Raw genomic sequence first — 26,911 nt, forward strand, 5'->3', positions numbered from 1 at the left:
AAGTATATTCATGGAATCTGTATGATTCTTTTCTTTTTTTCTCTCTAACTGTTGGTGTATCAGGTTATACTGAGAAGCTACGGGGATCTGTTCCAAAAGTCCCTTTTAACCTTCCTCTGAGGGCAGAAGGAGCCTGGTTTCCGGGGGGAGGGGGGCATTGACAGAGAGCCTGGGCTCTCCATCTCTCTGAGGGAGGCAACCGGAGACAAAGGGATCCAAGGGGCAGCTATGAGGTGAACTTGCTTGTCTAAGGCCACTTGCTGGAGGGACCCACCGTCGGGTGGGGTGGGGGTCTGTGTGTGTGCAAGGGGGTGGTGCAGCAGCCGCTGGGCAGATGCAGGTGGCAGCACGGGAGCATGGAGATCCAGGGGCAGCTGCTGGATACCCTGAGCGTCAGCCCAGCTGCCGGCTTGGTGGGCACTGTAGAGGGGTCTGTTTCCCACTGATGGACCTTCATTCAGATCAGCTGGAAAGGTAAAGGGGAGGAGGCCTTTGCTCCTGTTCATATCTCTGTGTGCGTGTAGGTACTGCGGACATGTTCGGGGAGACAGGGGCTGTCTGCGCATGCTTGCCAGGAGGAAGGTAACTGGGGGCTGGGCCTGGGGACACTGAGCTGCTGCAGCCTTGCTGCTCTTGGGCTATGGGATCTAGCAGCAGTTGGTGCAAATGAGAGCAAGCTCACAGAGGGGAAGAAGCTGTGCAATAATTTAGCCTGCTGTCCTTCATAACAAAGTCCGCAGTACTGCTCTGGATTAGTCCTTGCATCACGAATGCTCTTTCTTGTACTGCCTTTCCAACTGGAGGAACCACAACAGCCTGAGAATGCTGTCAAACCCGATCACAACATAAGAAACCGTAAGAGCCACACCTGCATGTACAGTTCATTGTTCCTTCTGGTACCGACTTAACAGAACTGCAACTTGACTGTGGCCGTGAAGGAGGCAACTCTGTTTTGGACTCTTGAGTACTTGCCTCCCTTCCTACTGCTTTGGTCAATTCCCCAGCGCTGCTGAGGATTTTCAATTGCTCCATAAGAAAAGATTCAGAAATTTCCCTAAACACATTCTGTATTGCTTGTCCATGCAAACTGTCTTCATCAGAGAAAAGGCAGCTTAAACAGGATAATTTCTGAACTTTATGGCTGTTAGTTTTTCAATATTCTAGAAAGATTAATCCCAAATTTCTGTTTCAGATTGTATCGGTCCCTTTCAGATCAGTCTTTCCCAGACTGCACAGAACACTGGAATCCTGAACTAACTGGAATTCATGTCACACATGGCAGGATGCTGACCTTTAGGAACCCTGATCCCAATACAGCATAACCATTCCTGAATCCAGCATATTTTTAATTACATGTGCATTAACCTGGTTTTGTCCACTTCATCTATGTTACGTGTTCTATAGTTTCCTTAGTGAGTCTGGTTTCAAAATGCTTTTGTGGCTTTTCACAGAGATGTTCCTGAAGGTTTTGAATTCAACTGGCCTGTTAAGGAGAGCTTTTTTTTTTTTTTCAAACCCTTGTTTCAACTGGGTTTCCAGTAGCCACTTCCAGCCAGATGGAAGCTGCTTAATATCTCTAAGCGAGCAGTTGCTTAAATGAGAGAGAACAGCTGGCATCCTACAGTATCAGATTCAAGATAGTACAAGTGTCACAGAATGTATGATTTGCTTCAAAGCAGGATTGGATGCTCTTGCTAAGAGAGATGGTGTAGTTCAAAGATGGTAAAATTTAAGTGCTGGAAAACAGAATTAGTTATGAATCCTTCCTGGCTTATAAATACTGACCTCGGCTACTTACCCTGAGTTCTGCAAGTTGGTGAAGCAGTGAACTCTTACTAAAATACCAACAGATGCACAGACTCAAAAGACTCCAATCCCACAGAAACCAGGTATAAGATCCTAATAGTATATCTGTTTTAAAAGAATTACAGTTAATATACAGAATATAACCATAGTCTAGTTATCCTTAATCCATCAATTTCCCTGATTATTTCTTTATGGCAGTTGTTAATAAAACAAAGTTTCTTTCCTGAATTGAAACTATAACAGCAAAAGTACAAGTCAGCTAAAGAAAATAATTCTCTGTAATCACGTAGTTTAACATCCATGAACTAGCTTCACTGCGGTGTGTTCAGCCTCTTGCCTTAAACTACCATGAGGCTGCTTGAAGCCTAGTCCAGAGCACGAACTGAAACAGCCTCTTAGCAGTCTTGAGCACCTACACAGAAGGACAGCTAGGCTGATAAATATATACTTCCCTTGGGATTCTGATGTTTTTCTTTCCCTTTCAGCACAATTGCACTACATGATCATTTTTTTCTTTTCCATAACAAATACAACTTTATTCTAAGAGAAGCACAGAACATGAAGGGGGGGGAACCCACCTTTTTTTAAGTAAAACATTCATTTACTGAAGTTTTGGCATTGATCAAGTAGAAGCAGTGAAGGAGTATGCTCTAGCTATGAAGCTCTACTATTTAGAGGGTGTTTTCCAAGCACTTCTGTTCTTCTTTCTGAAAAATCAGAATTGCTGCCAAAGCAGTTATCTAGCAGAAGGAAAATATTTATAAGCAACTGAACACAAGTACCAGAACACAGAGCGCTGCAAAGTAACTAAAGTGAATGCTCATTAACAATAATAAATACATTAGCCTCGATCTCATTAAAAGGGGTAAATTGCAGCTAGAAAAAACACTGTAGGGTATAATTTTAAATAACTTGAGGACATTTGGGCTGATCATTAATTTTAAATTAATTTTGAAAGCAGAATTTTTTAAAAGAACATAACAGTAAACTATGAAATTCATACAGTTAAATGTAAGAAATAGCTTCTAAAGTACAGAGAACTAAAAGTCAAATACTCTTGTCAATGGAAAATTATCATAAATATTGTATTTGTTTATTCTTCATAGGATAGCTGTACCAACTTTCTCACCTTGCGTTAACACTCCATTACACAAAACATAAAACAAGTATTTTTATCCACAAGAGATTTAAGATTTTGTAGTAATTAATTAATATTAAGATATTGTAGATTCTTTGCTATGTGAAATCTCAAACTCTTGTTTCCTTGCCTAATTTTACATACTCAATTAGGATTTCCAAAGCAGACACTGATACACACTTAAAATTTAATCTCACTTTTAAGTCATTTAAAGAGTAAGACTTCCATTATCAACATCTTGCACAGCAAACTTGAATATTCTTTTACATGCATATCTTTTTTTGCTATTTGAACGTTCCAAGCTGCATCTTCTTACCAAGATATTCCTTACCAGTTAAAGATGTCTCACTGCAAAGAATGAGTCAACATGCAGATGAAAGCATAGATTATTCTTCTTATATAAAAGGGATTGTGAATCAGCTAAGAATACATCTGTTGAGCACAGCCTGTTTTTTTCTTTTGCTCTCTGCTTCCTGAGGACACTGTGAACCAAAGGAGAGAACAGAACTAGTACACGGCGCTGCTGGCAGCAAGGTGTGCTGGACAGTGTGTAACAGGGTGACTGTCGAGAAGCAAAGTTTCAGAGCAAGGAATGAAAGCGAGTGATCAGGGGAACACCTGAGGTATGGAAGATATGCACAGAGGAAGGGTAGACAGGCCAAGGAGGACCTGGAGCACATACGAAAGAAAGGGAAATCCGTCTGTTTTCCTTAAGTCACCCATGCTCTTCCATCTACACATTTGCTTTCATATCCTTTTACCATGTTACTTTGTAATTACCAGTGAATCTGTCTGTGACTAACTGGTTTGTTGTCCTATTCTCAACTTTCACAAGCTCTTCAGATGTTCTTCTTTTCAGCAATCAGAATTTATCCCTTCCCGATGACCTCAATATGAGCTTTCTTATAGAAAGTGGATGATATTTGTGTATATCTTAAAAAAAAAAATAATTACAGACAAGCTCTATAAAATGAAAACTGGGATACAGAACATGGAAATGTTTGTACTTCCTCGACGACACTATCATGACAATACAGAACACTCAGTATAAATTAATCAAACCATTGCATTTCATTAGAAAAAGTGACTATGTTGTTAAAAAAACTGAAGATGAATGAACTATGTATTTTTTCTTATTTTATTTACCTTTACTGTTAGCACAGGGCAAAGACAAGTTAAAAAAAAACCAACAACAAAAAGTGTGTGTCTGAAGTGCCATAGATTTTATTCGAAAAGTATTTCCTAACCAAAGCACAGCCCTAAGGACAGTCACCCAGTCATGTTTTTTTCTGTGTAAGTAGCACAGACTCAGAATCAAGGCCTACTTCAGAGTCCTGTATTAAAAAAAAGGCGTCAGCAAACGGCAAGGCAGATCAAATGCATCCATTCTTCTAAACAAGTGGTAGTCTAAGAAGTAAGATGGGGTGAGGGATAGAATTCCTGGGTTTTTAATGAGGGTGCTGACATACCACAGTAGATGTATCAGGAACTCTGAACGGATGATAGCTGATAAGAGACTATAATTGCAAGACTGATAAAAACCAATCCATCTGCTCCATTAGTGCCTAATTTCAAAGAGGGAAAGTATAGAAAATAAACTCAAAGGAGTAGCTATAAATGTATTTGGAGGGAGGCACCAAATTATTTGGGCAGCACAGAACCTGTTCAAGAAAGACTTTTGAAAGATCACACAAACAGAAGGACTGTAAACAGCCAGTGAAAGCAGCTGATCAAAGAAAGATGTCCTTGGAAAAGCTGAATTGCATTTAAATGAAGAAAATAAAAAGGAATAGAAACATTAGAAGTATGCTAAAGGGGATTTAGTGCCTCACAGAAGGCATAAAAACTAATAAATACATCGGAACAAGAAACCTGACACTGAGATATAATAAGGACAATTGGAACAGAGAAATAACAGAATATATAACTCATTCTTTGTTTCTATATTCCATGAAATATCCAACCTGAAATTCCCCATCATGGGACAAATACCAGTGAAATTATTCAAACTGAAGTGCCAACAAAATATTTTAGAGATAAATCAACGAAAGGAGTAGCAGCAAACTGCCAAGAGTCCATGTTAATCATTTAAGAAGGCTTAAGGAACTCAAAGTCGAGTGCCGGATCTTATTGCCACATGAACGGAAAATGGCTAACATACTGTCTCAATTTTTAAGAGGCCCTCTGGGAGTTAAAAAAAAATAAATACAGAAGAGTTATCCAGATGTTTCTAATATGTGGACACATGACATATTGTGGAAGAGTCAACACAGACAGAGGGAGGTCATCTCTCACAAATCTAGACTTCTTTGAGGAAGTCAGTAACATGCAGACAAGGAGAGATCATTTCATACAGCTGGATTTCCAAAGCCTTTCAGCAATGCTTTTCATCAAAGACCCTTAAAGAAATTTCCAGGGCATGTGAAGAAAATCTTCAAAAGAACACATCACTATTAAAGACAGAAGATAGAAAACACAGCTTAGGAATTAATTACCAGTTTTCTAATTTGAGAGATGTCATTGACAGAGTCTTTGACCTGCTGGCCACACTCCTCGCAACGCAGTACAGGATACCATTAGCCGCCTTTGCCATGGGGGCTCATAGCTGGCTTGCTGTCCACCAGGACCAACAAGGTCCTCCTCTGCAGAGCTGCTTTCCAGATGGTTGCACCCCAGTGTGTGCTGCTGCCTGGGGTTATTCCTCCCCAGGTGCAGGTCTTGGCACTTCACCGAATGTCACGAGGCTCCTCTCTGCCCAGTTGCCAGTCTGCCTGGGTCCCTCTGAATTGCAGCACGACCACATGGTGTGCCAGCTGCTCCTGCCAGTTTTGTATCATCTGCAAACTTGCTGAGGATGCACTCTGACCCATCATCCAGGTCATTATAGAAGATGTTAAACTGTAAAGGGCCCAATATCAAACGTGGGATACACCATTAGTGATTGGCCTCCAACCAGACGTTGTGCTGCTGATCACAACCTTCTCAGCCTGGCCCTTCAGCCAGTTTTCAATCCACCTCACTGTCCACTTATCAAACGTACACTTCATCACCTTGTCTGCAATGACGATACGGGAAACAGTGTCAAAAGCCTCACTAAAGTCAAGATAACATCCACTGCTCTCCCCTCAGAAAATCACATTCATGCATTTAAACCAAGGGAAACGGTAAAAATCAATCATACCTGTATATATTCAGTGACAAGCTCTGTTTGTGACAAACTACCTGTTTGTATACTCAGGAAATAAGGTACAGACCATCACCTTAATGCTCAGGAACAGTTCAGCAAAACATACAGAATAACTAGAGATTACTAGAAAAAGAGTAAAAAGCAAAACAGAATACACTGTCAAAAAAAAAAAAAGTGGTGTGACTAAATCTTGAATATCACTTCAGTCTCAGCCTTCTCAGCAAAGATACAGTAAAACTGGAAAAGACACTGAGGAGGATGACAAAGATAACAAAAGTTGCATACCAGTTTCTGTACAGGGAATGATTAAATACAAAGGGGTTTTCAGCCTGGAAAAGACAACTTAGTGAGGATACCATAGTGACCTGTCATGAGAGACAAGGGAGAAAGTGAATAGGGGAAGACCAGAGTGATCGGACAAAGATAGTTTCATGCTCAAAACAAACATAAGGTACTTCTTCCCATAACCCACAATTAAGTTGTGGAATACTTTGACATGCTGTGGATACCACGGATTTAAAACTAATAGATAAATTCAAAAAAGAATTCATCATGGGATATTAGCTACAGAACATAGCAACTATGGCTTAGCTTGAAATTGGAGAATATTCTGGGAAGAATGATAAACTCTTCTCTACACATCTGCTTTTGAACACAGATGGAGAGAGGGCACTGAATTATATAAACCTTCAATCGGATCCAGAAAGGTTAGAAACCTTTATAATTACTATTCATGCCACAAAATTGGCTAGCTGCAAGTGCCTGAGCTTGTTGCAGACCTTTCCAGTTTGATTCCAAGTTGGTAAGCAAAAACTTTCTTCTGTTACCTCCTGCATTTTCTCTTCTATCACAAGAGAAATACTTTGTAGCAATAATTAGAAGTAAATTACATTTACTATTTTAAAATCTGATTCAAAAAAAAAAGACTTATTTCAGTAAGATTGTCTGGCCTGCTACTTTGTGTTGCTCTAACAGGCACAGCAAAACATCATTCCACCCAGAACAGGGAGTAACAAATTCTTTTTATTTCAGGACTCTCCACCGATGTAGAACCTAGACCGCTTTTCCATAAATCTCTCAAACAGCAATAGGAAATCCGTGTATGTCAAGAGTTCTGGGAGCTGTTGCACGAGAGACCTGGCAGAACGACACACTTCACTTTAGTCTAATACATCAGAAAAAAATATGCTCGCACTTAGCAGTACTAGTACATGACTAGGAAAACACTGCCAGTCCACTCCTTCATATTCTGTTCTTTCATGTGAATTTGATTGACAGAACAGAAAATCTAGCCATTTAGATGCAGTTTATAGACCCTGGGATTTTGTAAACCACCTATAATTTGGAAGCATCCAAATACATGTAACTTTCTATAAGAACTGGTGTTTTAGTGAAATGAACCAAGTGCCAATCAGTTTAATCCCCAAACTAAAATGTGATTATGCTCCTGTCTGAAGCATTATATACAGTCAGCAAATAAGAAATAGTAAAAATAAAGTTTTATGTCGATTATTGCCTTTCATTAGCATCTTCATCCATACAGGATCCAGAGCACAGAGCCCTCCCTGTGTGTGGGCAAGTATAACACAGTTCAGCAGTTGAAGGATACCAACAAATAACAGAGTTTTATTGGACCCCATTCCTTGTTGAAACTGGATCACTGTGCAGTCAGAAACCTAGAAATCTTTTGGACAGTTGAAAACCGAGGAAGGCATGATACTCTATAACAAGGTAATTTAACACATTCAGCTTCTGCTGAGCTGCTGTCTTTGGCTTAGGCACCTCAGTTCTTCATGAAACATCTTAAGTGCCAAAGTAGGTAAGGTCTGACTTTTGCACAGAATTCAATCTTCTATATAACGCTGGTCATCAGAATTTCCTCAATTAATTCCTTTTGAGATAGAAAATTAAAATTAAGGTAACAACCTATTTTCGTTTTACATTGGTAAAGAACACATCACAAAGCTGACAAGTATTCAGCTGGAATACATTTGACAGAACAGTTAATTCCATATTTATCTAATTTTGTGACAAAAACATCTTTCTGCAAAACTCTAGTGACTTGCAGATCTCAGCTATGCCAACACCATAACTGCTATTAATAAATAGGGTAACTTCAACACCACTCAAAAAAAATGTCAGTTTGCATGTTGTCTTCCATAAACCAATAATGAATGACATCAGTGATGTTTCCTTCCCTTAGTTTTCTATTAATATTGCCCTGCTAAATTATTCTATCCAATGTTAAGCTGATGTATCCCATATATCCTTTTAAAGCACTAGCACAGCAATAGCTCCATTACAGCTTTCTGGACATTTCTCACTGTTTCAAGGATTACTATAAATTAATATTAACTGTCCAAACAGCTCCTTGATCAAGCTCATTTGTTCAGTATCTTTATGAGACACCCTTCAATCAGCTAATGCATATGCAGACTAGGACACTAACTATGCCGTTGTAGTACAAAATTTTCAATCTACAAGTTTAATATTTCTTTCCCATTTTCTGAAATATTCCATTAGTTCCATTAGAGTTTAATAAAACCTGAAAATCTGATAGAAATTAGTACAAAAAACTTTCTGAACCAAGTTTTTCCTGCTCTCAGAAAATCTGTCAAAGTTTAAATCATTTCCAAAGATATTCTCAGAATTTAAGTCTATCACAATTTTATACCAAAATGGTTTCTTACAACTACAATATTTTATCATCAAATTTTCATAGTAAGTTTATATATTACAATTTCACTAGTCACATAGCAATGCAGGTAGTTATTAATTTAAGAATTGTACTTAAATATAAAGCATATTGCAGTTGACACCTTGAACCATAACACTGGTTTTTTGGAGGCTTGTAAAAACAAGATAGCTGCAGCTGAATAGAGAAGATGAATACAGCCCACAAGCAATATTCTGCAGCTTCAGTAGAACCACAAGAGCATAACACAGCAATGGCTACAGCAAAAGGAACACAGAAGAAAAGGCTACCTAAATTAGCTCTGCCTTCTGTGCTTTAGAACACAGATCTTCAAGGAACTTGGCTGCAACATCCCAAAATCAAATTTTAAAACCTAATTAAGAACTTTAAGGTAAATTTGATTAATGTTAAAATTACTTAAATACATATTTGGATCATTAACTATTATATTTCAGGTTTATTAATTAAGTACTGAATTGGGAAGAAAAAGATTGAGGGATCTATCAAAAAAGAATTTACAGTCTCCTGATTTGTTTGCCTGTCTTGATAGAGCAGAAGACTCTTGAGTCTAATTATCTTCTATAGTGTGTAGATCAGTTCAGAATATTAGCTTATGCTTCTTCTATGACTAAGAAATATAATCATCTAACATTTCAAATCAGACACAAATTATATTTTCATTTTACAAGTAGATATTTAGGCATCCATCCTAGGACTGTCTACCAAAGCCAGAATTTTTATACATATAAATGAATGTACATACAGGGCCTCACCCTCTGAGCCACATATGCTTAGCTGATCTGCCACAGAAGTCTCCACCTGCTGCAGGTCTTTCAATTTCACTTCCAGACTTGCAGCTAAAACCATTTTTAGCTCATATCCCTTCCTCTCTATAACAGAGTATTCAATGTAAAGTTTTACAAGCTCTTATAATAGAAGATTTTAAGCTACGGAGTTTATTGTTGAAAAACTGCTTTTGCATATTCACAGTAAATACATTATACTAAATATTAGACACGGTAATTACTCACAGTTGTTTTAAAAGTATGTAAACTGAAGGACAAAACCATTCTGTAAACTGTTATGTATTATCACATAAGATATAATGCAGTTATGTAACACATGCTCTCTGTACAGCTGAAGGAATAAATCAAGTAATTCCTGCCTGCTGAGACTTACAACTTTGATAGAATTTTCCGATTATCGTGATGATCTAGCGTTGCAGACATAGCTTAGAAATATATTTTTATGCATATTCAACTATTATACCCCTAACTTATGAGTTATTTCAAATATCTTTTCTTTAAAAATGCCTAAGTAGCACTCAGTCAAACTAAAGTACAGCTCCCCAGTGTCAGAACTTCAGTCAATGACCATTTTCACCTATGCAATAATAGATACTCCCTTCAACTTCTTACTTTTTTTTACCTAAGTCCCAAGCAAAGGAATTCTAAACATTTAAATTTGCTAAAATAATTTCCATGATTATAAAAAGCTAGTCCTGTACTGTTAAACCTGAAAGATATGCATGTCTCAGTGATTCTACTCTACAGACACACAAAACTGTTAGTGAATAAATAATACAGTATCAGACTTCAGCTGTGTACTTACCATTAGTGCTGCCTGCTTGGCTAGCTGCCGAAGCCAGTGTTTCCTGCGGGTCTTTCGGATTTGATTCCAAAACTGCAAGAAGTCTTCTCTGATTTGGTAGCTCATTTAGTCTAGTATCTGCAGCAGATACAAAATATCAGATTTATCCAACTATCAGGTTTTTCCAACTGAAATATTAGTTGGAAAACTACATTCATATATTTCTCTTAAAAACCGCATCTTACTAGATTGATGTTGAGCTTAAAATTTACTTTATATTGGAAACAACATCCATAATATAATAAATTATTAGCCTATATGTGAGTAATCTTTAAAAGAAATTGCTAAGCCTTGAAAAGAAAATGCTGTCATTTGCTCACATTAAATAATACAAAAATTAAAAAGTGCATAGGTAATGAAAAACAGTGGCATTTTTATTATCTTAACCCTGCTCTCCTGAACATGTTATATCTGCATATATATATATATATATATATATAACAAAGATTATCTTCTTGTTTGTATCACAGTGTAACTGTGATTCTCATTCCAGCCTCTAGGTCATAATATCCTATTTTCCCATCTTGCACGTTACAATGGAAGGAATTATGGTCAGACATAGGACTGGGGGTGGCTTCCTGACCCTAATTAAACCAGTCACAAAATTCTCATTAACTGCAGCAGAGTCCACCATAAATCATTCAATAGTATGAATCACCTGGGTCCCGAGTGCAACTTGTTCCGCCCCTCAGGGGCTCAGCCGCCTGTGGTCAAGGGCAGCTCTGGTTTGATGCAGCTTGGTAACCTGGGGAGCAGACTGCCGTGAGAAGAGCTGTGTGAATAAGTTGTGAGAGGAGGGTCTCTTCTCCTTGCCTTGGGAGCTGTGTGAGCTTTCAGGCCCTTGCCAGAGCTATGTTATAGGCATGACTTTGCCTGGCCATAACCTCACTGATCTTGACCTGCTGGCTTGACTTTGGACTTGTCTTGTCATTATAGATTTGAGTGACAGTCACTGGACTGTTGACTGAACCTGGTTGCATTTACCACCCCTGTTTCTGACCCTGACATGCTGACTTGACTTCAGATCATGTCTCATCATTTTGGACTTCTCTTGTGACCTACACTGTTATATGATCCTAATTAAAATAACCCTCTGCTTGCCTGGCCCAGCTACGGTGGGATTGTGCCCGTAGTGAAGATACCACCCCCAATCATGTTGCTGCCATCATCACCTCCTAGATGGCCTTCCCTTGTGGAGCAGCCTACTCATGCCGCTCCCTGACATACATCATCTCACTCTCCTTCTCCCATTTTTTCTTTCTTTTTTGCCTTCTGCCTGTTTTTCATACCATTGATCATTCTTGCCTTCCTGGCATTTTACACTCGCTAGGCTTTGAAGATCGGTTGTTTTGCTCCAGTTATTTTCAAGACTGTTCTTTCAGTTCATCTCTTCGTGAGCCTTTTTACTCTTTCCCCACTCTCTCATTCCCCAGAGCATTGTTTATAGCCTTTTGCTCATCTTACATTATGTTCTCTCTCCAAGCAATTTCATCAGCTGACACATCTTCAGCTGTCTCTCTGCTGATGATTAACAAGACAAGCTCAGCATCATTAATTGTTCTTCTAGTAATATTCTCCATCTGTCCCTCTCTTTAGTTATGTCATTTCAAGGTTTTAACAGCTTCAACTAAACTTGTGAAAAAGAGCTAATATCTTTCTTTCCAAAAACTAGCTTTCTGGATCCTCAGGTGCATAATCTCAGGACACTTTCAAAGTTTTCCTTCACATTGCTCCTAATAAAAAAACCCACACATGCCATTTTGGGATCCTGCTCTACTCAAAATCCTCTTCCCGTTTGTCCAAACAGAAGCGGCCTCCTTCCAATCCTTATAAAATGTTATAAACCCCCTTATAAATACACTTTCAGTTTGCTCATATAACAACCTTGCCTCAACACCATCCCATCTGAATTCTTCCACCAACTTCCAGTTCTCTTTGACATCACATTTGACATCCATCTGATGTATATATCTACACCTTGCAAAAAAATCTTATATTAGATAAACTATAGTTAATTAACACGTTGAAGAAATATCTGTGCTGGTTTTAAATTAGCCAGATATGTACAGTAGTCAATTAGCAGCAGTGAAATACCACCAGCAACAGCGGTACTGAGCTTCTTGCTAGCTCATGCACAACTTCATGGGTTTGTGGATAAATATTCTTCCTGTTCTTCTGTATAGCTCTACAGTTCAGTCATAACATATTCTTTCGTTAAGCTTTATGCTTATTTATATTTTGTACATTCTGCCAGTATTCCCAGTCTTGTTTAATTTGTTTGACAGTCTGTCATCTATATATCAAATAATGTAAAGTCTTTTAGCCTATGTGCATTTAAGTTCCTCTTAAAATAATTCTGTGTTTCATGGCATCTCCAGTAACTTTCACTTACATCTGTTTCTTCATCTTGAGACTGGGAGTTGCTAAAGCAGTAACACTTCTTGAATAAGTTCATATGAGGTGTTAGAGTAAAATAAACAGGGATCTAAATAATAGAATACAGATCTCTACATTTATGCTGCATTTACCAGTACTTCTACCCATTTCATTATCTTCAAAAGCTTCTTTGTCTTTCACATCTTCTATATCTAATGACAGCTTAGCAGCCATGCTGTGCAAAAGCTCAACTGTTCTTTTCGTAAAGATAAAAGCTACTCAGAAAGGTGTTCAATAGAGACAACATCTAAATAATGCCTAATGCTTTTCCTCTAGAAACTGGCACGTGGTATTTTCTAAAAAGAGTGAAGTAAACTTTCTGTAACTCTTCAGAATTAGACTTTATTGCATTTCTTGCTGCAGGCACGTGCATTCCATACAGTTTCATTCAGCAATGAATATGTACCAGCATTTTGGCCCATTTTGGAAAGCGCATGCATAGCACAGATGTAGTAGTTTTGTCCCCACATTAAGATTTTAGATTTTTCTGTAGAATATCCTTACCTCATCCTTTATTATATCATCTTTATTAGCCATTTTATACAGATAGATGAGGAACTGGCACAAACTTATGATTTTATGGAGTTGGCCAAGTTCCAGTAAAGACTGCGGGAGGGGAAAAAAAAAAAACAAAAAAAACCCACCTTCACTGAGGGCAAACTCTCAACATCCTCAGGAAATGTTTAATGTTCTCTTACCAGGCCCCTACACAATTAGCTTTCCACTTACCAGTTTTCAGGTCAGGTTTTGCTGGTGAAAGTGTTGGTGCCTGTTGCATTTTACTTGACTTATTAAAGGAAGTCTTTCACCATTTAAGAGAAGTTTTATCTCATTGGAAATGTGACAAAAGCAAAAAGTTACTTCAGGAAAACACATAGGCCTTAATCTAGGATACAGAGAAAGAGTAACATATTTTACTTTAAACTATGTTCTATATTTAATTTATTTTTATATTTAATAGTATTATTTTTGGATGATAGTATCTTATATATAAATACATATTACAACTTTTATTATCATTTATACTAAAGCCCCTGCACTCTCTCCTGTTAATGTAATGGAGCTTTAAAATAGCTGAAGCAACACTAGTATAAAACACATTCAAGTTTATGTTTAATGCTAATCTGAAGATCAAACAAGGATTAATACATATCATATTTCTGTTGTTGTTTGTTTACCTAAAACCAAGACTAAGTTTTATTACTTTACAGCAAACTTATTTGCAAGATGAGAATATGTACACAACCAAGCAAAGGTATCTGAAGACAGCAGAATCATTATCTCTTTTTACAGAAGCAAAACCTGAAGTCTGAGGGGACAGGGATGAACAAGTTTGCAAAAGGTTAAGAAGTAAATTAGTTGCCAATATGGAAATATCAGTGCAGCAGCTGAACAATGTCCTTTTCTGTCTAAAAAGACTAAACACACATGGATGAACTCCAGTTCTCCTGGCTAAATATCAAAGAAGATGATTTCATTAACTTGTAGAATTTAAAAAATTTGTTTATGTTGCCATATGGTTTAGTGCATAAACAATGAGCACATAAGGCTGACAGTCATTTCACCAATTGCATCACAAACCTCACCAGGGTCAGGTATGTCTTATTTCTAATAACCCTGAAAGTTCCAGTATTGATGATATAAGACGACGTGATCTAGTTATTCAAGGGAAACTGACTGCTACAGAAAATAGCCCATAATGATTTGTGAAGTCACTTTGAAAATAATAATTTCTATTACAGGGATCCTACATTATTGTTTTTCTAGATCTAAGTAAATTATGGGTATTCTCTACTTGTGGCATAGGCTCCTCACCTGATAACTGTTACAAAAATATAAGCTTTACTTGTGTAAATATTCCCCACGCAGCAAAATTTTTTAAATAGCAGAACACATTAATACACATAAATATTAATCTTCTATTATATTTAACAGTTATTTTAAATTCACATTTTCTGCATGTCAGTGTGACTGAATGTATTTTCATATAATCAGCTCCATCAGAAATAAGTTCATTGGTATAACAAATTCCCAGAGAAATGTTGCTCAGTACCATTAAAATACTGGATTTGGGAAGTGTATTCCAAGGTCTCTGGCAATCTTGGTGCAATGGTACTAGTTACAATCAGACACTCTTCTCTCAAATGAAATGTTAAGGTTTTTCTTTGACATCCACTACTTCTTTTTAAAGTCCATGGAAGACTTTCTTCTTCAAGTAAGATGGTTTTCAAAGTTACATTCTAAAATGAAAAATAGTAGCATTACCTTATATTTTTTGGTACTATTACAATATTAATTGATTGTTAAATATTCTTATTTTAACATACCTAAGTCCTGAATAAACTCATTCAAACTATAAATTAATGAGTTATTTTTAAAGAGCTCAGAAGTAATTATTTAATTTACTAAAACTAATTTCTAAACACATGATGGAATAATAGTCCCCTTTTTTCTTATTTTGATTTACTCCCCAAATTCACAGAACCTAATACAGAAATTAAGTTCCATCTTCACTTTTTTCCATCAACTTTTTCAAGACTGAAAAATATCAAACCAGTGAAATGCTGACAGTTGATCATTTTAAAAAAAAGATCTTTAATATCTTGAAAATTACAGAATATATATAATCTTTGTGTGGGGACTTAGAAGGTGTGCGTTTTGAACCACGGGAGCAGTGCTGGACAAAAAAGAGACCTCTCATACAGCAGTGCTGGAGAGAGTATGTCGTATCCCACTGTACAAAGAAAACCAGAGATGCTAGAGGTTTGCTGTAGCATAGGGCTGCTGCCATAAAACCCTCTAGAATCATATTCATCATTTCCATATAGCTAGCATCCATGAAAGTATTTTACTCCAAAAATATGTTATTGATTATATTTTAACACTTTTACAAGATAATCTTATATACTCCAAGTTCTGTGTTAGGTTTTTATTTGCTTGCCTCACGAGATTCTTGTAGACTGCTCTCAAGTCAAAATACTGTAATGTAATAATATAACACTCAAATACATTCCACTACTCCTTGTGCTACTTTGTGCTACTGTCATGCAGAAGAACTGATGTCCAAGACAGAAAGTCTTTTGATGCACAAGTCCCCAAAAGTCAAACATGTTGTGTTCAACTGCTGAACTTTAATTTATGAAAGGGTTATCTGCTTCACTATAGTTTAGGGAAGCAAAACTCATTAATATATTCAAACGTGGGAAATAGAAGTACCCAAGAGCCATATGGATTATTTTAGAAATATAAGAAACACTTTGGTTCATCTTTTTATCTTGATTCAGTTCCTTTATGTTTGTATTTTCATTCCCCTAAACAATGAGAAATGTTGAAGTGAAACATTTTACAATTTTGACAATTTGACAAAACTGAAATAAGAATAGGACAGATAAGAGCACAAAAGAATCCCTTCTACTGCAATCAATTTCTCCAAGTTTAAACAGCTACAGTTCAGGTTACAAACAAGACAGTTTTCACAATGAATGAAGCTCTGCTCAGTGTTAATTGTTAACAGATAGAGAACACTGACACAGCAATAGTCCAGTAATAAAAAAATACTAAATTAATCTGTCCAGTGTATAACAATTGAAAAAAACTCTGTCCTCATTTGCCTCCATTTCTTCTTCCAAAATATTTTATTACTTTATTAAGTTCACAAAACAGTCTTTAAGATCGGAAGGGAAGAAATGGAGTATAAATTATCAGGTACTATGGCCACCAACATCTTGGAAAATAAGTACTTCAGAGTTTAAAGTTATTTCTTCTAAAAATTATTTATTGTTATTTGGACTGAGGTTCACTTATATATTTCATTCAGCATCAAAACTGATTGCAAAAGTTCTAGCATATCATACACTTCCAGCCAGTATTCCCTCTGGCGCATCACAGTTCCCTGCCTTCTCAGTTGTACTACTCAAATGATTTGTAAGGCTATGGTCTGAAGTGACCTATATTTTAAAAAAAGAAAACTTTGCTGGTTCTGCTTTTTACTACTGCACTGAACTCTGACTAGTCTCCAAGGCACACTGAAAAACCTTACCATCTAGCTCCTTCCGACTAAAAAACACCAGAAAAATACATCCTCCTTGCTGTAGCTGGACTAATTTGATCAGTTTTTCCTGTACTGAGTTTCTATTTACTGTAAAACAAAGGGAGTTATCATGGTTGATTCTTGAAACTGTATTAGCCAAAAAAAAAAAAAAAAAAAAAAAAAAAGGAGTCTTAGAAATGTATGATTGTTCTTCAGAAAACGACAAGCACAAGTATGTCCTCCCATTCTCCTTTAAAAGCACTATTTTTTTCAAGACAATGAGGGAAACCTGCTTGAAAGCTGGATGGATTTAGAATTTACATGACTGAAATACAAGGCTTTCTATTCAGAAATGGAAGAAAGAAAAGAGCTGCTGAATGCTGACATAACTCAGAACAATCATTAGAGATGCTGTAAATTATACTGACATAATGCACTTTCCTGGCAGAACCTAAAGTGCTACCTATGAGATCCTGGCAAAATCATCACCTCTTTTTATCACAGATTTCATCTGCAGCAAGTGGATAATAACATTTATCCATCTTTATACATGAGATGGAAATTATTGTATGAATCACATTATTGTATGAATCAGTCCCGTAAAAGCCAAAGAACTAGCATGCAGATGCAGCAGTTTTCTCTTGTGTTTCTGAGATTAGTTTGGGTGAAATTCTTGTATATTTAAAAACTTGGGTAATAACTTCTCTTGATGTTTTAAGGAGAAATGTGATAAAGTTGAGAAAAAATAGTCTGCTTCCAGTATAACCTTTCTTAGCATTACTGAACAATTTTGAAAGAAATTTTTTAACTGGAGTATTACCTAAAATGAAGCCATACTGGTAATGAAAGAGTCAGTAAGAGCATGGCCATGGTAATTTAAATTATATTGGTACTATCTTTGTCATTCACAGTGAAGAACAAACTGTGGTCCCTGGGCCAACTGAGGAGAATACATTTAAGACTAGAATCCTTCACAGTCCGCTGGCTGTGTTCATACTTCCTAGGAAAGGGAATACACCCTGTCCCCATACACATAAATATGCACCACGTTCACCACTCATTTGCCTCATGCACAACACATGAACATGCCAGTAGTCTTCACGTCAGGGGTTTTTGCTTGACGTGTCCTCAGTGACTGTTGCTCACTTACATGTCCTAGTTCATCACCTCCTACCTCTGGGCCAGACTAAACCTCCAGAAAGGGCCATCTAAGCCATTACTATGAGGACAGTTAGGGACATCCTGGAAGAACCAGCACTACTAAAACTGCAGTAATAGGAAGAGACACTTACCAGTGGCCTAACCCTAAGTTTCTGGCATCGGGCTGAGTCATGAACACTACAGTAAGCTTCCTTCTGTTCTGAGAAGGTTTTGAGTCCCAGAAGACTCATTATAGCTTGCTATATCTCAAATGACTCAGCAGCAAGTGTAATTTGGATAGGGAGAATATTTGCACACTGAGAAGGAAAATCCCATGAAGCTTCCACAGTCCTTGACTTATACCAGCAGGCAGTGGTGCCAACTGGGGCAAGACCACTGTGGGCTATCTGGTGATTTCCCAAACCCTCGGAATGTCCAAATCTGCATTCATTACCAACACCAGTTACATTGTATGGGCCACTTCTCTGTGAGACTTGGGTCAAATGCAGAAAAACAGTCACATTCAGACCTTCCTAAAGTCTGGCTCCTGCGTCCCACTGAGAAACATGCTCATAGTTCATTTCAACCCTGAATTTCCTCAGGGTCAAGACTGAGCTGGAATTTAATTAACTGACAGGCAAGTAGAAAAGTCACCAAGGATAAACAAAGGTAAACAGGATATAAGTGTGGAACACTTCAGTCTGCCTCACCTCATGTGAGCCAACCATTTCAGAATGGGATCTCTCTGCACAGTGGGGTATCGCTGTTATTACAAGCACCCCAGGCTTCTGCACAAGCAGATAAGAGCATAGTGTCTGTGTTCCCCCTCCAGTTCAGGGCTATTTCTGCCCAACAATCAACAGAGAGGTCTCCAAGGATAATGAATATGCTTAATACTGATATTGCAATTTATAATGATTATTCCTGAAAAATAAATCTTAACTGGAAATAGAGTTGGATTTTCCATCAATTCCTCCTGCCTTAAAATCCAACAAATGTAAAAAAAAAAAGGAACACACAAAAACTGATTTTCTGTTTGTTCTTGCTGCTATTGACCTTTGCTGCATTTTACCAAATAACAGCGATGTTGGCTCCTCACTAGTATGTTTAGAATACTGCATTATTTGTGTGTTCAGATGGACAAGTTGCAAGTCTTTGAGTCTTTTCAATGGTAAGAACTAATTCCTCAGGTTTATCCAACTCCCCTTGCTCCTGAATGAGATCTTTTTCTTTTAACTTGCTTGCTGAAACCCCATAACCATTACACTTCTTTCTCTCTGCTAATCCTTTTCTTCATAGTTTAACATCTTTTTTTTTTGAGATGGTGCTGCAGCTTCTTCAGTTTCTTCCATTTCTGCAGGACTTTTGTTTATTGCTGGTTTCCCTCGATCGACTACTGCCAATTTCTTTACTAATTCATCAGCTTCATTAATAGACTCGATAATAATACTGTACAGCCTTCTCCATTGCTTTCAATTTAAGTTATTTTTTTTGGCCTTTCTTAGCTGAATTTTCAGCATCTTTTTCACAGCAGTGTTAAAAACATCAATATGATCCTCTTCTGCATTTTTGTAACTAATGTTTGTATCCTGAACAACTTGTGTGTTGAATACAAATAGATTTTGCTCAGTTCAAGTTGCTTGTTAGCATTTGTAGCTTCCTATTAAAGTACTTTTTGTAAAATATTGGCATTAAAATTATGTTGTTGTTTGGGTTTACTTCAATGTATTCAAATACTTCCTTATGCCCTTTTCAATTGAAGTACGTTCTCAAGTACTTTAAATCTAAAGATTGCTTAAGCTTCAAGTCAAATATGCACTTTAATACCTGTAGCACAGCTACAGCAAAGCATCTTTAAATATAAAATATATAACAAGCAGTTAAACCATTATTCAAAGCTTTTCAAAGAGCAATGAACTGAATATAGAAGAGTTGAATTAAGCTTTTATAAGAAATTGCTGAAAAATTTCCCCAAGAGTTTAAAGATCCCCAGCTTTTAAGTTAAAGCTCGCTTAATACATTAAAATATAGCCCCTTCCCTAAAAAGAATTCTACAAGTTACAAAATAAAAGCTAGGAAAGACAAGTTAATGTTCCAGCAGATAATTTTGCAATTCTTTTAAAATATGTATATTGTAAAATTTATAGCACTTAGTACAGAGGGGACAGACTGATCAAACTTCCATTTCCTGCCTTTTTTTTTTTAAGCTGCTATATTTTAGCAGTTTGTTAATGTTTTCAGTATATAGGACGTATTTTTCAGTGTTCCAATTAAAAATATAGGCAAGTTGCAATCTTGTATAAGATTATAGAGAATCTGTAAGATTAATCTCATCCAGCTTCCATGTCTACATTTGAATTAGTCTCCAATTAAATTTGTTTGTTCTTTTAGTGAGTGGAAAGAAATTAGTATTTCTAGAACACAATTCATCTCTACCCCAAAACAAATACTTGAAACAGTTCAGATAATCAGGTCTTTCTAATGAATGATTTATCTGTTAACTATAAAAAGTTTAGTAGAGCAGCTCAAATACAAATGTCTGTGTGACTGACCTCTAACGTTAAGTGAGATTTATCTCATATTAGGTTTTCCTTTTCTTTGAAAGGGGACTAAAAAAAGTCCACTACAGTGATATTACCACCCTCTAGGAATTTCTCCTTTTCATTCCCCAAATTTAAAAAGTGTTGATCCTTGTAAGAAATGTATTAAAAAAGAAATACAAGCCAAAAATAAGACAAATTAAGAGGAAAATAAAGGTTAATTTCCCTTCTTCAATTACATCTTTCCAAAACTCAGATATTTCTTTCATTGCCTTAACCCAGACATACTCACACCTGACTGCAGGATATTTTGAGGAAAACCCTTTTTTCTTTCCTGGAAACATCTGGTATCGTTATAATTTTTTAAGGATACCAGATTACCACAGGAATGATATAAACTGAAATGGCAGTTAAGTTTCTTTTAGAATCTGTTAACAAATGCTCTTAAAATTAAGTAAGATGTATTTCATACTACTGAGAATAATGAAGTGCAGAGAAAAGACCTTTTTAGATAGACATGAATAACTAATCTTTTTCTTCTAAAACTGACATTACAAACCAATTATTTTCCCAACATAATAGGAAAGTAAAAAATACATATATCCACAAAAATATATTTCCTAAATCAGTACTTGTAATGCTCTTCCAACTCTTCCTCAAGGATATTTTTTCTCTCTTGCTTGCAAATATTGATTTGATAGGTAAAAACAATCTATCAGATACTGTGATTTTTTCATGTGTACCTTTGGAATCTAAGCCCACCTTGTAATTATTTCAGAGTGAGCAAACATAAGTTAAAAAAAAGTATTTAAATCCAGTCTGATGCTCCTTTGGTAAGTGAAAATCATAGTGTAGATGTACTAATTACAGCAATGTCTTGGCAAACAAGTTTACTTTGAAACATCTAGATTAGGTTTTACTGCAAAGAAAGCAACAGCTTTGCCTGAAGTAGAGACATATTTTAATTTGGCTTGAAACAGTTTTGTAGATAAATGGATCTGTAGAGATTAATATCTGAACATACACTGACACTAATTTACAGCCGTTTTCATGTAACAATAACAGCTATGCTGTTGCAGAGATTAAAAGTAATCCTATATTAGTGACCTGTACTGTCTTAGATCTGCTAAGTGACTTTAGGTAATTCACATAAGCTCTCCATGCCTCAGTTTCCCCATCTGTAAAATGAATATAATAGTTTTCAACTTCACAGAAATGTGGCAACATTCAATTAGTATTCTTAGGATACTCAAATACTACACAAGCCATAGATAAAATAGACTATTTTCTAGTTTAACATTGTTATGTTCATACATTGAAGATGGTAATGAAAAACACATTCACAGAAAAAGAACAAGCAACAGTGAATGATGTCTTTACAAGCTCCCTATGCAAAACCATTTATGCTATTATAGAGAAGTAACACAAGGATACTGCTGTGCACATAAACCACAATGATAAACATAAATGATGCTAATTAAAAGCATATTTAGGATATATATAGAATTACATAAAAAATCAACAAATAGAACAAGAGATGACACACTACCTGTGTGAAAACACTTTTCTCATGGAAGAGAAGTGATCCTGGAAAGAACTTAACAGGACGTGAAGCATATTCAAGCTGTTCTGCTTCTGTCTACAATGAAACAGTGAATGTCTAAGCGAAAAAAGTTATACATGTCCTAACCACAGCAGGAATCAGATACTATTATCCATTTTTCCTCATTCTCTGTGTGATATATATATAGTATAATGGGGAGCACACCACATTTTTCATTTATTCCTACCTTAGGATTCCCTTCTTTGAGCAAACTATTACTATATATTGTCAAAAAGTGCTACATGAAAGCAAATTATGAAGGTTTTCTGCATATATGTGGACAACATATCTAGACATCGGTTTTCTCCAAATGACTGTCCATATGCTTATTAACAATGCAGATTATTTCAAGTACCACCTTCACAATACATGCATGTTACCAGAAAGAAGGGCTCAAATTCCTAGGAAAAATATAAGCAGCGAGCCTTTACAACAATATTCTACTTGCTCTCTGAAGGCTTCAGTTCTGGCTTTCAAAAATCTCAATGAGTAGAGCTTTGACTGACCCAAATTTCTCATTTCCTTAGAGTCAAGGACAGAGGAATCACTGAGGCTTTGGCAGTTGTTTGCCTGGAGGGCACACTTGATGAGCAAAAGCAGCATTCTGAGTATCTGGCAGGAGATGGAAGTATTCTGGGCATGATCTGAGTGATCACATAGAGGTACTGCATGCACAGAGCAAAATCAGAATAGGGCAACATGAACAGGTAGCCATCAGCAACGGTACTACTAACCACCACTCGGGTTGCCCACATTGTCTGCTGTCTACTGAAGACTGTTCACAAGCAGATAGACACACACACCAGGCCTTGGGGAATGTAGGCACACCTCTGTTATACTGGGTAGTTGAACAGCAAACACCAAGGAGAGCAGCCTACTACAGATCCATCTGTTCACCATGCTCACTCAATGCTACATGTGAGGCGGCAGCATCACATGTAACAGCTGTCAAACAGAAAATGTAGAAAAGGGAAGAATAACTCACCATACCTCAAAAAAGTATTTCCAAACCTTTGCTAGAGTGCGTGGCTTTGGTAAGTTGACCGGTACTGACATTCCACCGCATGTGTGCACAGGACTGAACAAGAGAGATTGCCTACTTACCTGTCACAACACTAGCGAACCAGCTGGCTGCAACAAGGTTTTTACCATCACATACCAAGTTAACTTCAATGAGTAGTTAGCTTGCCTTGCCCCAGCAGGGCCACCAATCCCCCACAAGGTCTCAAAGGTCCATCTACTATTTGTGCTGTTTCTTCATACTCTTCAGGCCAGTCCCTCTGCTGCATCCTTCTCCTCCCTCTGCTTCTTCCAGGACTCTCTTCGTTGGCTACCCTTCATGCCCCTTAGAGCTATTTAGCTACTTAGCAGGGACCAGCCGCAGCTGCATGTTATCCACATCAGCCAACCCACCGCCCTGAAGCCAGCCCACAGCTGTGTATTATCAATGTTAATTAACCCAGCTTCATTCCTCTACAATTCCTTCCTTTTTTTTTTCCTTCTTAACATTTCATGTCTTATGTTTTTAACAGTCATCACAACCTTTTTACAAATGAAGTTTTCATACAGTCCAAATAACTTGTCCCTGAACTCATACACATACCCCTTCTTCAATTTTATCTTGGGCTTTTCAGCTTCTGGGGGCTGATCACCTTTCTTCTCATCTGCTTTCTTGAAATTGGGATTTTGTTTTCTTCAGACAGAAGTTCTAATAAGCTTAAAGTATGTTCTCCTTTCACCTCCTGGGTCACACTGGACAGTAACCTGAAGGAGCTTTCAACTGCAGCAGACCTAGAATACAGCACTAATACATTACTCTGTGTCCCAGCAAGCTTCTCTGCATCCTTGTGGTCACTCATTTCTTATATGACTGGAGACACCTTCAACGAGCATATAAACACCAGCAAGAACACCGCCAGGCCGAGCAGCAGCAGCAATGGCAGGAGCCACCCACAGCATCGCACTGCTCCTATGCCTTCCCCTGGTACAGCCATCACCACCGTCTAGCCAGACCCACTCTGGACCCACCGCCACCACGGGCTACTGCCATATCTGGCCGTGTACTCCACCGCTACCGCTCATTACCCTCAGCCTACTAGCTCCATGGCAGTTAGGCTTCCTTCTCTTTGATCCCAACAGCTCACCTTTACCAGTGTCTGATCCAGATCCCCAGGCTCTTCCTGCCTATATCTCAATGGGATCTGGATTGCAGGCTATCCCCACCTGTTTGAACCACCATTGCTGTTCAAAACTTCAAATGTCCCCTAGTACAGCCATTATTACTGTCACCACTCGTTAAATTCAGTCTCATAATCTGAAAGTCCTGCGGTCGAGCCTCACACAGGGCACCAACTATCACAGCACTAGCAAACTAGCCAGCTGCAATAAGGCTTTTACCACTCCATAGCAGATTAACTTCAGTAAGTAACTCCTGCACCTTGCCCTGGCATGGCCACCAATTCCCTACAAGGTTTCAACAGTTCATCTACTGTTCATGCTGTTTCTTCACACTCTTCAGCCAGTCCACCCTGCTTATTGCCTTTACTACATCTTCTCTTTGCCTCTGCTCCTCCAGGGCACTCTCCTCCCTCTGCTTCTTCCTGATCTTTCTTCATCAGCTGCTTCTTTTCCATACCCCTTACAACTATTTAACTACTTAGCAGGAACCAGCCACAGCTGCACCTTATCCACATCAGCCAACCCACTGCCCCTGAAACAAGCTCACAGCTATATACTATCAATGTTAATTAACCCGGTTTCATTCTTCTACAATTCCTCCCTTTCTTTGTTTTTCCTTCTTAACATTTCATACTTTATGTTTTTAACAATCCTCACAACCTTTTTACAAATAAATACAAATTTACAAATAAAGTAAAAAACCTTTTTACTTTTCATACAGTCCTCTATAATGCTTCTATACTTACCTGCCACCAGCCAGGGTATGTGGAGAGAGAACTAGGCTGGAAAGAGATAGCTGTATCTGAGGTTGGAAATGGGGAAAAAACAGGTCCATTTTTAATCTTTTTTTTTTTTTTTTTTTTTTTTTTTTTACAAAAAAGGCCACAGGGACTAGCCGACAAGTAAAAACTAAGCGCAGAAGGTCACGTTTCAAATGTGAAAGCATTATCAGTGAAAGGACAGTATCAAGGCAAGAAACTGCCAGAAATTTGTGCTGAGGTTACCCTTTACTTACTGAGGGAAGTTACAAGAGTTTTTCAGGAGTGGCAGAAGTGTGCTGAGAACAGAATCACAACAATCACTTACAAGCTGATGATAATTCAGAACAAACAGAACATTCTTTCTTCTGTTGCCCATCAGCTTGATTTGGCAGGAAGACTGACAGCCAAACAATTTAGATAGCAATCACTACCATTTTCAGTTCTCATAGCTGCAGGAGAAGCTCCACAAGAGCTTCTAAGTAATATGAATTTTAAAATCTTTAGTTTATCAAAAGGTTACTATACATACACTTGAGTCTTCAAATGCCTCTTTTTCTTCCACTTAAACTTTTTATATATATATTTTCCATTGTGTTTATAATCTATAAGAAAGTTAATGTTAATTAGTAACTATATTAAGAGAAAAATCTCTTTGCACTGTGCATAAATTGCAAGGTGTTGCTAGAGGCATATGCTCTGTGCTGGACACAGCTCATTCCAGCTGGCTCAACAGCAGGATCACTGCAGGCCAAAGCTGAGCCAAATCAGAGGAGTTTGTGGCACCTCTGAAAACAAGATGACAGAAGCCTGATGTGACCCTCTAAGCTAAAGAACAGAATCATTACAGAAAATACATGTAATTATTAATTAGGACTCAATTGATAAACAGTTATTTCTAAAAAAATATTATTTTGTTTACAGGCAAATAGTTTATTTACAGCAAATAAAAATTGCACATGACATTCAACATATCTGATTGTTGATCTAGCAATAAGCATATAATTACATTTACTATATAATTTGCTGTTCTAGTAAAAAGCTAGCGGACAAGAACCCAAGGCTGTTGCTGAAGAATGCTAAAAATGATACATTAAGCAACACACAATAATTGCTTTTAGAGCAGTTATGATAAAATGTTCTGACAAAACACTGATCAAAACTGATTATCAATCAAAGGCTTGTGTAATCTGGGTCATCACATTTTAACTGGGTCAACAAAGAGACTCCTGAAATTCTGCTGAACTTCAGGGAATTTTCCCAAGTATAAAATTATTATTGTTCAAATCAAATTAATCTTTTTTTTTTCCAATATAATTTAAAGGCACATATTTCCTTTAACTGGCATTATTATGGTTTGATCATCCAGTGTTCTGCTGTTAACAAAAATGCCTTTCCTAAATCCTTGCATCTGCGTAACCAAAATGAAAGGAGCTCTTTAGCTCAAACTCAAAAATATAAACGTGAAAGTAATTTCTGTTGATCTAGCAATAAAAGGATAGGAAGTTTTTCAATGGAAGAAAAAAAAAACACTGCAAAAAATTGCCTGTGAATTGTAAAGGTGGCATTTTTTGCTATTGGCAAGTGAAATATTAACCTGAAAGTAGCCAATGTCCATTGTAGGCTGCCTTTGATTCAAAAGACAATTACAATAGATGCAGTGTAAGTTACAAATATGCCAACTACACTCTTTCACGGTCAAGTCATGAAATAATTAGGCCTCTATATCCATCTATATAAAAGACAGTTC

At 37.2% G+C, this 26,911-nt stretch overlaps 1 protein-coding gene and 1 long non-coding RNA gene across 9 annotated transcripts in view; both read right to left on the reverse strand.

Moving 5' to 3' along the window:
• LOC308062601 (uncharacterized protein) overlaps positions 1 to 25,072 on the reverse strand; it is a 32,793-nt gene extending 7,721 nt beyond the window's left edge. The window contains exons 1-6 of one of the 8 annotated variants that reach the window (XM_080384362.1): positions 22,172 to 25,072; positions 12,361 to 13,798; positions 10,438 to 10,554; positions 9,590 to 9,716; positions 6,417 to 6,496; positions 1,799 to 6,254 (exon numbers count right to left, since the gene is read on the reverse strand). In XM_080384362.1, the coding sequence (XP_080240488.1) occupies positions 6,475 to 6,496; positions 9,590 to 9,716; positions 10,438 to 10,554; positions 12,361 to 12,430 (336 nt within the window). In that variant the 5' untranslated portion in view covers positions 12,431 to 13,798; positions 22,172 to 25,072 and the 3' untranslated portion in view covers positions 1,799 to 6,254; positions 6,417 to 6,474. Of the gene's footprint in view, positions 1 to 1,798; positions 10,555 to 12,360; positions 13,799 to 22,171 lie in introns of all 8 variants that reach the window. The other 7 variants (XM_080384361.1, XR_013927623.1, XR_013927624.1 and 4 more) reach the window with 7 other exon arrangements.
• The window catches only part of LOC308062609, a 273,089-nt gene that overhangs the window by 112,312 nt on the left and 133,866 nt on the right, over positions 1 to 26,911 (reverse strand). The gene's annotated exons all lie outside the window — the stretch shown is intronic.

The sequence above is a fragment of the Falco punctatus genome (genome assembly GCF_963210335.1).
Source record: "Falco punctatus genome assembly, chromosome: 4".
Taxonomy (NCBI): domain Eukaryota; kingdom Metazoa; phylum Chordata; class Aves; order Falconiformes; family Falconidae; genus Falco; species Falco punctatus.